The sequence below is a fragment of the Austrofundulus limnaeus genome, unplaced genomic scaffold (assembly GCF_001266775.1).
Source record: "Austrofundulus limnaeus strain Quisiro unplaced genomic scaffold, Austrofundulus_limnaeus-1.0 Scaffold5, whole genome shotgun sequence".
Taxonomy (NCBI): Eukaryota; Metazoa; Chordata; class Actinopteri; order Cyprinodontiformes; family Rivulidae; genus Austrofundulus; species Austrofundulus limnaeus.
The window spans coordinates 1581901-1598534 of record NW_013952407.1 but is presented as its reverse complement, the minus strand read 5'-3'; the positions used below and the strand labels follow the sequence as shown (position 1 = coordinate 1598534).

Sequence of the window (16634 nt, the reverse complement as noted above, 5' to 3'; positions counted from 1 at the left end):
CATTCGCATTGTAATTTAAATGTGTAGGTTGCAAAGGGGCAAAAATTTGGGTTGCATTTGCCTGCAGTATGAACATTGCTTAAAGTTACCAATATTTTGTGGTTGTGTTTGAGCTTTTATCTACTACTATATTTCTAGTGATGACAAGACAGGCAACTTACTAAACATGTAACGTTACCTCTTAAAAAATAATAAATAAAAAAATTATTTTTGCAGTGCAAACATCTATATTTCCTATTATTCACAACACTATTGCTAAAAAGAACAATAACCAAAGACTGATAAAAAAAATCTGATTTTAGCTTGAAGGGACAAAAATAGATCAAATGAAACTTACAGGTGCTCAGTTGTGCTGGGCAGACGCTGAACAACCACAGGTCCAGTGAAGTGGTAGATGAGTATGAAGGAGAGGGATGCATTTTGAACAAGTTCCTTTTAGTCGAAGAATTTTTCATCGTCTTGTCAGGTTGCTCTGACGATACTGGTGGTAGCCACATGGGTTAAGCCATCTACAGTACCCTGAGTTATCCCACTGGTCCTGTAGATCTGAAATGCTGCTGAGCTATACAGAACTGATGCTATAGTAGTATAAATTTTCTCCTTAAAGTGGAAACCATTTAAGTAAAGCAAACACAACTAAAAGCCTGAGATTGCTAGAAGAAATGTATATATATATATATTCTTTTACAAATATATACAGTAGAGCAGGGGTGTCAAACTCGTTTTCATCAAGAGCCATGTGAGTAATAAGGTTGCCTTTATAGGGCCAGTTGCAATGAACTTTGATGTTTCATGTTCAACTTTAACTAAAAACACGGAACATCATGTTCCTTGTCTCACTGCTACAGTTGATCACTGCTTATAACTAACTGAACTCTATGTGGTATTTCCTGCATAGAAACAATTTTGTTTTCAATTTCAATTTTTCAATATTCTATTTTTTTATATTTACAAACACTGAAAAGTACCACGTGCACGAAAGACTATATGTGAAATAAATAATACAGAAATACTATTAAAAGTAAAAGTAAGAGTTTTACTCACTGTTTAGTTGTAGTGAGTAGCTGCCGTCTTGAACTCTGAACTCTTCCACTTTCTGACAGGGAATTCCCACTGAAGGGGGATTACTGTTTAAATGAACAACTTGTACGCAGGTAAGTCCCACTTCCTAGTACAACTGGGCTGCAGGAAATTTAGCTAGCAAAAAGGCAGCAAAATGGAGATTTTAAATGGTGAGTTTTGCCTGCTACTGGCTACCTTTGAACACTGTGCACCTCCACATAGTTGTTGGATACCTTGTTTTTGCAAGTAAAATAATCAATATGCATTATGGGTGATTCAGTTTATGGTCAATGCTGGCATTAAAGCAGTATGCATTTATTTTAAGACATCTTTGAAGTTCTCACGGGCCAGATAAAATCCTGTGGCGGGCCACTTTTGGCCTGCGGGCCTTGAGTTTGACACACGTGCAGTAGAGCATCATATTGTTTAATGTGTCATTACAAACAGAATGGATTTTTAGGAGTCTGGCAAGTTCAAGAGTTCAGAGTGTTTTATTTTAATCCCAGTCTGCTCCCTCCGTCTAAGCCCTGTGATCCAGACACAGCTCTTTTCTGTCAGTTAAGCCGTTTCCAGGCAAGCAGGACAAACAACTGAACACTCTACCAGCCCCCTCCAGTGGTTAGCTAATCACCTGTGCATCAGGTGTGTGAAGCTGATGTTTTACTCTCTCTCCTTGTACCATTTTGTTTTCACTGTTGCGTCCCGACAGTCAATCCTGGTTGTCAGTGTGTGCATGTGCGGTGGGCTGCTGACGCTGTACGTCGCTGCAGACTGACGTCAGCATTGCTGTGCTCCTCTACATACAAATGCCATTCCCGACTGCCCGCCTACCATTGATACCTTCTCTCTGCCCCAACCCCACCCCCTCAATCTCCTATTAGCATGTTTTTATCACTTCTAGCACCTCTCACACAGAGGAGCCAAGCTAATATGACACACGGGTGCAACTAACTGGCTGTCTAATAGCTCGCACAGGTTTATTGACTCCTGTTAGGAAATATTTACGACCCGTCTCGTTGAAGTGTTGTGTGTGAGTGAAATTTGGTGTGTGCGCGTGTGTCAGAAATTATAGTCATATTTCCAGTTTATGCTGTTTGTAATTATGTTTTTGTTTTATTTTGATTTCTTAGAAATGATCTTTTTCTGTTTGCTTTGTCATGTATTTGTGAAAGTGTGCATACGCAGTGCTGTCTATTTTTTTTTACTTTCTGGAAAAACCTGAGCCATAAATAATTTTTATGCTTGTGCTCTTGTGAGTTTGCACGCAGTGTCAGCCAGAATTACACATACACGAGATATAATCAGCTGTAAAAGAGTAAAAATAGAGACATTTTAAAAATATATATTTTGAAATTTTATGCACTTAAGTCAAAATAGTCTGTTAGTAAAAGTCTTGCCTTCAGATGCTTTTTGAGTTAAAGAGGAACTAAAAAAGGTAAATAAAATGTAAACATATTTAGATACAGTTGGGTGATCAGTTGATTTGTATTTATTCATATGAGTCAAAAATCTTTACAGTACTATTTTAGAAGTATTTGAAAATAAGAGTGTAATAGAAAAAAGGCCAAGTGCTAGGACCTCTGTTTGCTGTTGCTTTTCTTTTGGCTGCTCCTTTCTCTAGGAGTTGCCACAACAAGCAAAGTTGCTTGAAAATTTGGGCAATTGTTTTATACCTCCACACCCAACCTGGATTCAAACCTGCAGCCTCAGGGTTATGAGACTGCCGCTAACCTACTAGTACCCCACTTTTACCTGAGAAAAATCCGTGTTTACAGCCTCTAAAGAGCATTTTGTCAACAAAAATGCTTAAATGTAGGCGTCGTAGTGTTTGGGTTGTATAAATGCATGCATTTATTTATTTTTTTTACTCAAGCAAATATTTTTCATCAGATACTGTATAACTAAAAAAAATAAAGATCTTCTGTTCATTGAAAGATTTGATCTCATGGCTTGCAAAAACAACTTATGGTAAATACGTTTGGACTTGGCACACACACTGCAGCAGTGAAGTGAAAAGCATGCAGCAACAGTTAGATTGAACACGCAGTACTCGGCATGTTTTATCTTGTGACACAGTTAAGAGCGTCACTCCGTGTCTGGAGTGCYCATGGAACAGACTACCCACCTGTGTCTCAATGTCGTTTCTCTTCTTCATTTCTGGTCCCCTGTTCTTTATGTTGTTGTTGTTGTCATCCCTTCTTCAGCCTGTACTCATCTCTCGGTTTCAGTCTTTCTGATTCTCTCTGTAAACAAACAGAAGGCCGACAACTCTGTCCTCCGGACGTCTCCCGCCATCTCGTTGCCATGGCGTATGGAGCAGTGTTTGCTGGCCTCTGTGTCGGGTTGCCATGGCAGGGCTTATTTGCCATATTAAATGTTTGGCAGCATTGTACAGATGCTGATGACAAACACCCAACATCCCACTTTGACCAGTGAAATGGGTGCTAATTAGAAGTGGACCCACCAGTTCATTTAACAATAAAGACAGATTTTATTTGCTTTATTTAGCCAGTTTGCGTTTAAGTTTGATGTTTGAAAATGGATATAAGTTGTCACTTAATGGATTTTTCTAATTGTATTTAAATGTTTGTGTAACCTTTTCCTGTWATGTGATTTTTATTACAAGATTGGGTACCACTTTACAGTAAGGCTCCCCTTATAGATGACTTATAAAGAGTTTATAGGTAGGTTATAAATTAATCTGTAAACACTTTATAACTCATTAATAYATGTTAATTATGCAATAATTAAGGACGGAAAGACCAATTTCTTACCAAAWAATGAGACAAATCTGTTCATGTACATATTACATTTAAAGGTGCTTATTAAACATTTCAGACAAGGTTACCACACTGTAAGTACAATAACGATAAGCAAAACATATTTTAACATATTAATATTGTACTGTATTACTGCATTACAAACATTCACAACTGTCAAAGGGAGACTTATTGTAAAGTGTAATACAGTACAATATTTATTAATGACAAATAAACATTTATAAATGTCAAAAGTTAGTTTTAATYTGAAAAATCATTTTAAAACTTTGTGTTGATAATCAGTATTTGAAATTATTGTTCAAACATGTAACTACTATCAACAATGTTGATGTATCAAAAAAGTAAATGTAGAAAAATATGTTAATACCAAATAATCCCACCCCATCCAAAATAGTGTACAGTTTTACAKTTTACAATAAGGATCCCTTTAATATTTGTGGATATTTATYATGTAGTAATATAGTACAATATTATGTGTTAAAATATGTYTTTACTAATCTTTATTGTGCTTACAAAGCAGGAAACTAGTSTGAAATATTTAATACACAAACAGATTTGGCTCAGTATTTGGAAAGACCYGACAGTTTAGTCTCTTTTTGACCTTAATTAATGCATAATAAACACGTATTAATAATTTACAAAGTGTTTACAGATTAATTAATAACATATCTGTAAACTACTTAAAAGCCATGTATAAGGGGAGCCTTATTGTAAAGTGGTACCCAAAATTGCATTACAAAAGTTGAAAAATATGTTTTTACTTTGCAAAAAGAAGAAGTAAAGTTAATTTATCTAAACTCAGTAACTGTTCTATCAGAACTCATAAAATTACTAAATTTGATGACAACTTTTCATTTATTTTGACATAGTGTGCCCTGTTTACACCTGGAAGTGAGCCTTCTGCTTGTGTTTACATGTTAGAATGATGCTCGTGGAATTTGTTGCTTTTCAAATACAAATCAGTCCTTTCCCTCTTGTGGTGCAGAGTCAAACTACAGCACACAGGGTCAAAAATGAAAGAGATTCTTTGGTTTGTGTGTGCATTTGTTGGAAAAGTAATTCAATAAAGTTAACGTTGTGTAATTTTTAGCCAGCCTAAATGCTGCCTTGAGTAATAGCATCTGTTTGATTAGTATTGCAGTCACTTGACGTTGGAGATTGGGTTATTTCACGTCCACCAACATAGTGTTACACAACCTGTGCCAGCTTTGACCYCACACTGCTGTGAAGTGTGAGTGCTCCCGTGTGGGTACCAACAGATAGCATGGAAATGCAGCCGATTGACGTAGATGAAGCTTGATAAGATCTCATGACTCCATTGTACACGCACCGTGGTGGTTTTAGTGGTTTTGTTTTTCTGCTGTTTCTTTCAGTGAAAGCCTCACGCTGCTGTCGGTCAGCCTGGGTGCAAAAACAGTTCTTGCAGTAAGAAAYTGCATTAAGGGGTGCAGGAAATACTTAATGTAAACTGTTACTACAGTGTGTGTTTAGATATTGGGCAGAGGGGAAAAAAATACRCAGAGCTGTGCTCTCCTGCTTGGCCTGCTCACAGGTGGCTCAAAGTGGAGTGCTAGTCAAAGGCCAGGTTCCTTATGTGTTCGAAGCAAACGTTTATACTGCGGTGACATCTGAGTAACGACTGTCTTGTGTTTTTTCAGATGATCCTTTGGGACTGGGATCTGAAGCACTGGTACAAACCACAGTCTCAGGTCAGTTTGTTTTAGCTTACATCTTGTTTTTTATTTATTATTATTATTTTTATTTACAGGAAATCCTGTTTTAAAAAACAGAGTTGCTTGTAGTTGAACCAAATTCACCTTCAGGACATTTAGTTCTTTTCCCCACATTTCTTTACTTGAACATTGTGTAAAAAACCTTGCTTACAATGGCCTTGGAGCCATTGTCCTGACACATTTTTATCTTACTTTGACATTCTATGCACTTTTGAAACTATTTGTATAATCTGTCAAAGAATTTAGCTGTCCGAGGCCAAAAGTCATTATTTGTTCATGTTCCTGACATAAAGTTGACCCAGTCAGAACATTTCTTTTTTATGAAAGCGATCCTAAAAGAAAGWAGCATGGATTACATTAGGATAGATTGCACTTACAATTTATGGGACTTAACTTTTGATATAAGCATAGTTTTCTGCTTTCCAAATGGAATTTTGACTTCTTTTTTTTTCTTTTTTTTTTTAAACACTGAAGTTGTTTTTACTGTCTTCTTGTGTAAGACCCTGGATTAGGAGACAAGAGGAGAGAAATGAACTGGGAGAAGAAGTTAGAAATTAGAAATACCGGCTTGGTTAGGTAGGAGAACGTTAGATTTCCCRCAAAGATGTAAAGACGTGTTTGGAAAATTGTCACCCTGTTCGAAGATGCAAAGATGCCTTCTGACCGTGCTCCCCTTGTCTCTAAKCTGCACCATGTGTGGCTCGTGCGGCAGGGTGCAGGGAGCGGCAACGGTGTGGATCTCTCCGTCATCAACGAGGCTAGAAATCTTGTGTCGGACCTATTGATGGAGTCGTCGCTGCCGCCCAACACCATCACATCTCTCCGTAGCATCTCCAGCCTCTTGGGGACGTTTTCAGGCTCGTGCCGGCCCAGGGTCAACCCCTTTACGCCTTTCCCCGGTTTCTACTCTGTGGAGGCGGAGGACTCTGTAGAGAGAAGTGACAGGAAAGGAATAAAGGTGGGTAAAAGTTTTACTAGAGCTGTAAACTAACCCTCTATTTACTTTAGGTGCTGATATTGATAATTTATTACTTTATTTAGGCTATTTAGGCACCATAAGGCTTTACGGTGTCTAACAATATTAAAGATACTGTGGAGCAAAGTGCAGTAGTAACGCCAYTAATGTTGGTAATTAGTTGTATAAAATATCTTTTTGTAAAAAAAGGACTTTTTATTTTTGGGTTTTATTAGTGATGCTCCGTATAGTGTGTCTGAACTTGGCCAAAGTTTGAAAATGCTTTTAAATGTAATAATTAATGTCTACGCATCAGCCTCGTCAGTTTGTGTGTCAAACATCCAGATGCACATCACGCTTCTTCTACCTGTCAGGGTTTGAGCAGCAGAAACAGCCTCCCCACCCCTCAGCCCAGGCGGAGTTCCACCTCCTCCACGCCTTCGTCTCTGTCTCTTCTTGACTCTGCCTCTTCGCGCTGGGAGCGTAACAGTGTAAAGAGACCCCACTGTGACCTCAGCTTGACCAGGTACCCGACAGACACYCAGCTTTGTTTTGGAGTTGAACTATTTGACAACCCTAGTTTTGTTTTTTTGTTTTTTCAATTTTAAAAAGGTTTTATTGTTCCAGACCGAACAGAAAAACACATTTATGTTCTAAATAAATCCACTCCTGGGAAAGATAATATAAATCAAATAAAGCTCATTTTATCCCAGCTCAGAACTACATGTCCCACCATGCATTGCTGTGAAACCATCCAGAGTCTGTACAGGTGACTAGTTTATTTTTATGTAAATGTTATTTATCTTCAGATTTTAAAAGCCTGTAACAACCCTAGTGTTTTGACTGAKCTCTGGTTTTTGTGGGTGAAGCACGGGTTCAGTTATTTTAGGGTTCATCTTATAAAGTTGCAAGAAGGTTTTAGTTAAGCTGATCATCTTAGAAATCAAAGTGACATGGTATTGTTTGGATTTGCAAGTGTTGCACTCAGTTGAAATAATATAAAATTGTGATCTTTAGTACTGTAATGAAAAAGAATGATTTTAAACTCCTTTATTGATTTATTGAAGAGACAGTGGAAAGAAACTATAGTTGAGAAAAATCTGATCTCTTTCTTTCTGATTCTCATCAAAATTCATCCTGCAGTATTTTGGATCAACTAGAACATCCTGAAAATAAAGAATTACAACAATTCATCCTAAAAGTAACAAATATAAGGACGTTTTCCTCCCTTTCCATCCAGACTCATCTGTCTTATCTGTATTATTTTTATTGGAGGCTTGAGCTATAAACATGAAGTGTCTGATTTGAGACACTCATTTATTAGCAAAAGGCAACCAAAAAAATGGATGTTACTGTTATTTGTAGTTTTTCCTTGGTCGGTTGGTGAGGATGTAACTTTAACATTCTGAAAAAATAAGTAGCTAGTTTTAGTGCTTTGATAGGAAAACATTTTGTTTGCGTCTGACGAGCTAAAGATGTGAGACAAGAYGAGATACAGTCAATGAGTCCATGATTCTTTTGCCAAAGTCAGACCAGATCCTACAGTGAATAAATTACAAAAACACATGTACTGTACATGTAAAAAAGAGGAAAAAGTTCTCCAAAGTCTATTTTTTCTTTAGTAGTTGGAGCATTGAGGTCCCACCAACAAACAGAAACAGAGAGGCAGMGTTTCAAATCTTTTGATTTTTTAACACATTTAAAAAGGGGGGGATTTTATACAAAAAGGAAGGAGTTGAATGTCATTATAATGAGGGTCCGTGAACCACACAAGGGGTCCAGTGTTTAGACAGTTTCTCTCCAGCAGATGGCAGGAAACGCCTGGCTGTGGAGGATCATCTTCAAGCTGTTGGCTTTAACTTTGTTCTCCTGATGAGTCAAAACAGTTTGTCATGACCATGCAGAAGGTTTGGATGAGTTTGTTTTTACAAGTAAAGACCTGCTTTGTGTTCCAGCTCGGCTCTAACCAACGGCCCCAATGCAAACCTGCTCACCATTCCCAAGCAGAGGTCTTCCTCTGTTACCCTGACATACCATTCTGGGCCCAGGAGAGCAGGTGAGATCTTCCCAAAATCACACAAACTTCTTTTTTTTAATATTCCAATATTTGGAAAGTGACTAAATTATCTAATTTTTTCTTCTTTTTTTATTTATTTGTTTTTTAGATACAAAAATATTTCACTTTAGAAAGGGATTTGAAAAAAAAAAAAAACAAAATATTTGATTGTAAGATGTCTAAATGTAAGTTGTTAGAAATAGCAAATTATTCACAAATTGGAATATTTGAAATTATTTTTTGGTCAAACTGGAAAATGCCGATTTCACGTCAGTTATTGATCAACCTTTAACTGAAAGGGTGTCAGAAGTTACATTTCTAGGCCTTATTATGGATAATAAATCTAATATAAAAAGAAATATATAAAGTTTAAAATATGGAAAAGCATTTTCAATAAAGTGTGCTTAGAAAAGCCACGTTTGTGCTGTTCACTTAACCCTTCCATAGTTGTCATTATATGAGTGTTGGTCACAATACATCCAGTTAAAATTAAATCTGTTTGTATTGCAAAATAATTTACACAAAGTYAATGATGATATTATTAGCTTCATATTTGGCTTTTTTGGGGGGTAAAAAACTTAAATATGCATAACCATATTTAGTTTGTCGTTGTGTCATTAAATTGTAGTATGTTAAATTTTTTTGTAATTTGTACAATTTTGTTTAAAATGTGTTTTGTATTTGTGGAGAGAATATTACTGTTTTGTACATTAAAACAGGGTTCCTGCATTTCCTTAAAAAGTCTTAAAAAGCATTGAATTCATCAATCCAAAAATAAGGCCTTAACTAGAGAAATTGCATTTCCTGCGAAAATGCTAGTGTGAATYCCTGTAGCTGAAAACTTTAGCTGAAAGCTGCTGCAGAAGCTGAAATTGAGCTGAACGTGTTGTTAAACATGAAAAGCTGAACGAAGCAAAAAAAGGCAGAAAAACAGTTAAAAGGAGCAAAAATATGCCTGAATTAGCATAAAAAGCTAAAGGCTAAAATAGCTGAACATAGCAGAATGCAAAAGAAGCATAAACAGCATAAATTAGCAGAAAAATGTATAACAAAGCAGAAAAACATAGAAGAATTGCAGAAAAAAGTACAATTTTACCTGATATAGCAGCAAAAAGCTTAAGTTAGCATATATAAGCTAAAGATAGCAGACTCAAGTTGAAAGTTGCACACAGATGGTGAAATGGATGTAACAAATTCAAAATTAACAGAAAATCATTAAACTAAAAAGTGATAATTTGAAGTAAAACAGGTAAAACAGCCGAAGTTTTTAGTAAAACAGCTAAAAAGTAGCTGGAAACATTTTAATTAGCATAAGGATGTATAAGGAGCACAAGTTTGCTGAATTTAGCAGAATTCAGTTGAAATTGCTCCAGAAAAATGTGTAATTAGCATAGAAAGCTAACAGTGGCTAATAACAGCTAAAATTTAGCTAAATTTGTAGCAAATAGCTGAATATAGAAGAAAGCAACTGTAAGAAGCATAAATAGCACAAATTAGCAGAAAAACTATAACAAAGCAGAAAAAAGAATAATAGCAGAAAGAAGTAATTTTTAGCTGAAATAGCAGAAAAAACCTACAATTAGCAAAAAKGTAYCTAAAATTTGCACAYGACAGTAAAAAAGAGCATAACCAGAACAAATTGTGTAAGGTTTTCTAAATATTTAGAAACTGTTTGAAGGATTTTAAGGTTGTTGAAAATTGCCCCATTCAAAGTCAATGGGAAAAAAAGTGGCTAAAAAGTTGAAATAGCTAAAAAACTAAAAATAGATGAAATACCAAAAGTCATAGCCGGCATTGCATGAAAGAGCTGAACGTTTTGATATATGATTGGTTGAAGCAGCACAAAAATTGTGGAACGAGAAAGGTGCCGAAAAACATGAAAAATGATCTCAATGGTGTGAATGCCATATAGGCATTCACCCAATTAGCCTTAAAATGTCTTCAATCAATCTTTCAGAGGTCTTAAAACTGTTAACACGTTGTAAGTAGGATGATTGTAATTCATCTCAAATATTAAAATAATTGGTAAATTATTTTTTTAAATATTCACATGCAGACATTCCCCTTTGACATCACTTCCTGTTACTTCACATGCAAATATCTCAACAACTGTTCATCTGAGCAACGTGAAATTTGTTTTGTAATATGTTAATGTTGTCTTTCCAAAAATGCATTCACTTTTCTTACAAAAAAAATTGATGCCACAGGCACTTTAAGGTTTCATCTACAGCAAACTGGGTTAAGACTCCACTGCGGGTCCTAAAACTCCAAATTTTGGGTCATTAGAGGATTTCCAGAAACTAACTTCAGTTTAAAACTGACTGCTAAGAATGTTTCTGCTATAGTTAGACATGGATAAAAACAAATGGTCTATTAGCAATATTTTAATACTTAAACAAAAAGTACTTTGGTTTGTGAGTTTTTGCCACTTTTTATTTTATTTTTGTCATTTGTGTTTATTATGAACTTGGTCTTAAATTTAATTTCAATTGGCATTAAAAAGTCTTAAAAGGTCTTAAATTTAACCTGCCTTAAACTATAGGAAGGAACCCTGTAAAATGAATGTATAAATGAAACTGAATATTTTTGTTTTTTTGTTCCATCCACACCAGGTGCGTCACCCAGCCTGAGCCCAGTCACCTCACCAAGCCATAGCCCTCCAGCTCTCAGCTCAGGTTCCTCCTCGTCCCTCGCCGCTCGACTTCCTGTGGAGTTCCCAGACACGGCGGACTTCCTGACCAAGCCGAGCGTCAACCTGAACATGCATAAGCCTTTAGTCCACACAGTCAGCGCCACTGATTTTCAGCAGGCCTTCCGCGGTGCTACTTTCCCTCTGTGCACCAGGTGAAGCTTCACGTTGTCTCTTGTAGCCTTTCTTTAGTGTCACCGAGTTTTTTAACGCTGCAACMGGAACATGTCTGTGTTTGTCATAGCTGTGGTCGCCAGATGCTCAAGGGAGTTTCTAGCAGCGACACGGGGGAATCTCACCAACCCTACATCAGTGACGCTCATTGCAGGCGCTCAGGTAGAAACACTTGGTTCAGAGTGGAATGCAGTCATGGCAGACAGGCTTGTTCAGTGATCCAGTGCAGCCAAAGAGAAACTCTTTTCTCAGGARGTTAAAAGGTTGATGCTGCTCTCTGCTGGACACTGAGAATACTACAAGTTTTATACACTCAGGCAAAAACTACTAGGAAAAATAACATTTCAATAATATTAATTTTAGTGCAGGTACATAATATTACACAGTAATTTTACCCCATAATGAAAGGACTGACCTTAGCAAATACAAATAATTACTATAACTCCATCATTTTATTAGATTTTGAGCTGAAATTTGGCATGGTAGTAGCTATGATTCATTCCCAACACATACTCCTGAGTGCAAGAAAATCATTAAAAATCTTTGACATGTAAGGCAGCTTMCATTCTGTAGTACTTTCAGGCTTTTTTGTCAGTATTACATTTTGTACGGCCTTACACTCTGTCACATGTGTGTTGTCACAGCAGTTGAAGGTCTGGAGTTCACGGGGGAGCCTCTTATCAGGGAAGAGGTGGAGGTGTCCCGAGACGGGAGGTCAGACACTGGAGGAGACGAGGGACTGGCAGAGGAGGAGAAGGAGAACAGCCCGAGCACAGACCAGCAAACACAAAAACAATCCGAGGTGCGTTTCTTCAGAGTGTTGGACTTTGTATGATTGTCCTGTTGAGCACAGCAGGTGGAGCAGTTGTTACGTTTTGGATCTGTGTCGCACTTACTTTGGTTGTTTTACTCATTTAGTTAATTAATTCAAGAATTACACACAGAAGTTGAGCATTTATGTGGAAGTAAAATGTCTTATTTGCCTTTATTATATGTTTATTTATGAGACATATTTAAAGTTCAACTCTAAAGCATTTTTATTTTACTATAAGATAATTTTTATGCGAGATTCAATGTTTTGCACATAAATAATGTTTTAGTTTAAAAAAAGACAGGTAAATACTTTTAAATTCCTTATAAAAGCAGTTAATGCATCTTTGGTTTTTCTATGGCGATTTTGTTTGGTATTTGATTTAAAGTGTTTTTATCTTTTTTTATTTCCCTTTCATGTGTCAATGCAACGCTAAACTGGTAGAGCAAAAACTAATGTAGTAGATGTATTTATTCACCTAAGATGTATATTTAATTAGATGGTTGTCCTCAGGGTGAACAGGAGTTCAGGTTAGATCCCATGCTGGAGGATCACAAGGCTCTGATGGAGAGGATGAACACCTGGAACTTTCAGATCTTCGACCTGGTGGACAAAACAGGAGGGAAGACTGGAAGGATTCTCAGCTACGTCAGTACAACCAATATATCAYTTGTGTCTTTTCATTTGAATACCGTGTATTTTAGTGTTTCTAAACAACTAAAGACAAAGCAGTTTGATAAAAACACGCCCGTATCAGGATTTGCAAGAATACACAAGAAATTCACGTTCTTATTGTGTCATTTGGGAACTAAAGTAATAAATGCATGATATTAAAGCTGCAGGCAAGCCTGAACAAAAGGTCAAACAGAAAAAAAAATCTATTCTTAGTAGATTAAAAACAGTCTACAGGTGGAGTTAACTATGAAAATGGTCGATATGTTCAGCAGCTGTGCTGCTTCCAGTTTCATACAAGCCTGACAGACATAAACCTGACCCAGACAGGACAGATGTTCAGCACTGGAAATGTTGAAACAAGAGTTTATAGAGATTTAAATAGACACGAATTAGAACTTTCTTTGCTCTTAGTAGTACTGTCATCTTTTAAACCGATTCATTCAGATTTAAATTTTTTACTTTTTGTTATTCTGGTTTTCTTCTCTCCACATCGGTGTGTCAGTGATGCTGGCTTATGTTTCCTCAGGTTACATACACACTGTTCCAGGATATGTGTCTGTTTGAGATCTTCAAGATCCCTGTYAGAGAGTTCATGTCATATTTCTGTGCTCTGGAAAGTGGCTACAGAGACATTCCCTGTGAGTGTTACATTGATGTTCATGTGACTCATCTGATTAATAATATTGTGCATCAAAGATAAATAGCAGATTTTATTATGTGATGCATAAAAGTTACATGCGTATATGTTAGAAAGCAAAGGTAATTTTCAGTGTTATGTTTCAAACCGTGCAGATCATAACCGGGTTCATGCCACAGATGTGCTCCACGCTGTTTGGTACCTGACCACTCGACCAATCCCCGGGTTCCAGCAGATCCACAGTGAGCACGTGACGGGTAGTGACACAGGTAAACGCCTGAGAGTTTCCTGAGTGCAGGTTGTAGACCGAACACATGGCTGCTCAATAATTCACTACATGATTAAATATTTTATAAGATGCACAAAGTGTGTAGCAGGGGTCTGCTCATTGGAAGGCCGGTGCATCAATCCTGGCTTCTCCCACCACATGTTAAAGTGTCACGACACTGAACTCTYTGTAGCTGGTGTGTGAATGAATGGAGGTGACTTAAGGTAAAGCCACTTTAAATGATCAATAAGATTAGAAAAAGAGCTGTTTATTTACCACTTAGGTAGTGGTTTTTATGTGTTTCTTCCTCTTATTTGAATATTTACAGAACTCTGCAATTGTTTTAAATCCTTRATGACTTTTATGCTGAATTTCTAAATAAGTTCTGGACTTACCAACTACAATTCTTCATTCTCCTCTGGCTCCAATGTAAGGCTGGATGGACAAGTCTTTTCTTGTTGACATTTTTAATATAATAAAAAAAAGTTTCTGCACCGCTATATGGCTGTAGGCTTTCTATCAAGTTGGAATGTACCGCTCTGGAAGCTAGAGGGGGGCGGGGTGTGAAGTGCCTCGTTTGGGTTTAAAGAGACAGCCTCAAAACGAGTTGGTCTGAGYCACACCTCAGAAAAMGGGTAAAAGAGGGYCTTGTGGAGTTACAAAAAGGAGGAGTTCAGAACAAAGCATTGCAGTTCCAACTGAATGATTTAAATMTGAAAAAMAAGGTTTTAAACACAYGATATGTCTCCTTTAAAGCTTTTCTTTTTCACTTGTTTTCTGTGCAGTTCTTGTGCCTCACGACAGCATGTTCAGAAGAACAAGTGTCAGGTTTATAAAACCTCTGCAGTATCTGAAAGTCATTTCTAAGATAAAAAAAATCATTCTTCAGTTGATCATCAACTGGATGACAAGTTTTCAGCTCATGGCTCACWTTARTGGTTGTTAGACTGTCTTATCTTTYGWATTTTTCAAAGATCCAACAAAAGAAATGAGAACAAWTTGTCTTAAAAWTTTTCTTAGTTACTAGACACTTTGTTATTTTATGTCTTTACAGACATACCTGACATCTTTRGACGGGTACTTCCGTCTTCATCAGAAGAGAACAAATTGTATTTTTGAGACAGGCTTCTGAGAATTGACTAAAGGTTCTTTTTAAAATTGGATCTTTGCTAGTTTGTTTGTGTCAATATAACACGGGGTCAACCATTTGGGAGCCAATGCCTCAATATTTATAGGTCAGAGTTTGAAAGAAAACAAAAAATCTAAAGAACTTTATGAATGATCAAGTACTGGAATGGAAACTGCTGAACAAGCATCAAAACTCCAGAGATCTTCTGAGAGTCTTAAGGGCTCAAAATTACTTAAGAAATGGGGGGAAAAATGGCTTTTATACAAAAATGACAATAGTGTGCCCTATGTTCAGTTAGGCTTAACATATTAAAAGTGATCATATTTCTGCTCCTGTTTCAGCTCTTGTTTGTTATTTTCCAGATTCAGACAGTGGGATATCTCCAGGCAGGATATCCTACGCCTCCTCCAGGAGCTCCACCGTTTCATATGACAGCTACGGCTGCCTGGCCTGGAACATCCCTGCCRTGGAGCTCATGGCCCTTTATGTAGCAGCTGCAATGCACGATTATGACCATCCGGGCCGCACAAATGCCTTTTTAATAGCCACTAACGCACCTCAGGTAAACTACCGAATTTGTCGTTTTTTTTCAGCTTCTATTAAAAAAAAATTAGAGACAAACTCAAATATAAATGCATAACASTGGTGCTGCACTGTTTAAACACTTCAGGAAAGCCTTAACATTCAAGTGGGGCAGATTCATACTCAGGAGTTTTTATTATGTTTTTGTATATTTATAAATCCTCTGTTGAACTGTTGCTCAAGCGCTTGGTTAAAATAAACACGGTCAGTGAATCTAAAATTGTAACATCACGCTTATCTCTGTCTGTCATTTGAGTTATTTAAACTTAGAGGTCATCATTTGCAAAGTTTTCAACCAGACCTCTGAATCTTCTTTTTTTTCTTCGAAAATCAACTGTGCTAAACAACACTGATGTGTGGAGCTGAGACTAACTCTGTTTGCAGATAATCACATGGCAGCCTCTCTGCAGTGATGTAATACAGACTAGCATTAGCTCTCATCTGTAGCTTTACTTATTAATTGAAAAATTTACTTATTCGAGTTAGTAATTTGTATTTTCCAAAATATTTTATTGTTTTGTTAKCACTTAACAGGCAACAGAGGAAATACTGACACTGTTTTATCTCCTGTCCWGCTTCTTGGCAGAATCTTTCTTTGCCACATGTAACTCTGTGAACTGGTTTTAAAGGAATCAGACTAAACTGAAGTGGTGAGGAAAGAAAGGGAAAGAGCAACATAACCTGTTTTCATCTACATTTTAAAATCTAGAGGAGCTCCTAGAAACTCAACACAAATCTACATCAGTTTTAGACAAAAAGCATGTTAATTGTTGAGCTCTGATTAGTGTTTATTTCAGCAACATCTGTCAGTCTGAGGAAAAGTTACTGGGTGTGTTGTTGGTAAAATAAACAGGCAGATTTACAGTGGGCTACACATTCACTGGACAGTATTACAGAGTCCACTTGAGACCAGATGAGGAAAACCAATGACCATTCCATCAATTAATAAGGTGTGTTTTTACATTCATGCCCGCATTTTTTAAAAGTGTTTCCAATTTTATGCTTTAAAACAGGGGGGCAAGATGGCGCCTGTGTATGGCTTTGCCTGCTTTACCCCCTTGCGCATATCTTCTATGCTTTTAG

At 36.9% G+C, this 16634-nt stretch overlaps 1 protein-coding gene across 2 annotated transcripts in view; it reads left to right on the top strand.

The window, feature by feature from the left end:
* Window positions 1-16634, top strand: part of pde3b (phosphodiesterase 3B) — a 58343-nt gene that overhangs the window by 31230 nt on the left and 10479 nt on the right. The window contains exons 2-12 of one of the 2 annotated variants that reach the window (XM_014026601.1): window positions 5501-5551; window positions 6288-6533; window positions 6905-7056; window positions 8486-8586; window positions 11199-11430; window positions 11520-11611; window positions 12097-12251; window positions 12774-12908; window positions 13462-13573; window positions 13728-13841; window positions 15332-15531. In XM_014026601.1, the coding sequence (XP_013882055.1) occupies window positions 5501-5551; window positions 6288-6533; window positions 6905-7056; window positions 8486-8586; window positions 11199-11430; window positions 11520-11611; window positions 12097-12251; window positions 12774-12908; window positions 13462-13573; window positions 13728-13841; window positions 15332-15531 (1590 nt within the window). Of the gene's footprint in view, window positions 1-5500; window positions 5552-6287; window positions 6534-6904; window positions 7057-8485; window positions 8587-11198; window positions 11431-11519; window positions 11612-12093; window positions 12252-12773; window positions 12909-13461; window positions 13574-13727; window positions 13842-15331; window positions 15532-16634 lie in introns of both variants that reach the window. The other variant, XM_014026592.1, reaches the window with a different exon arrangement.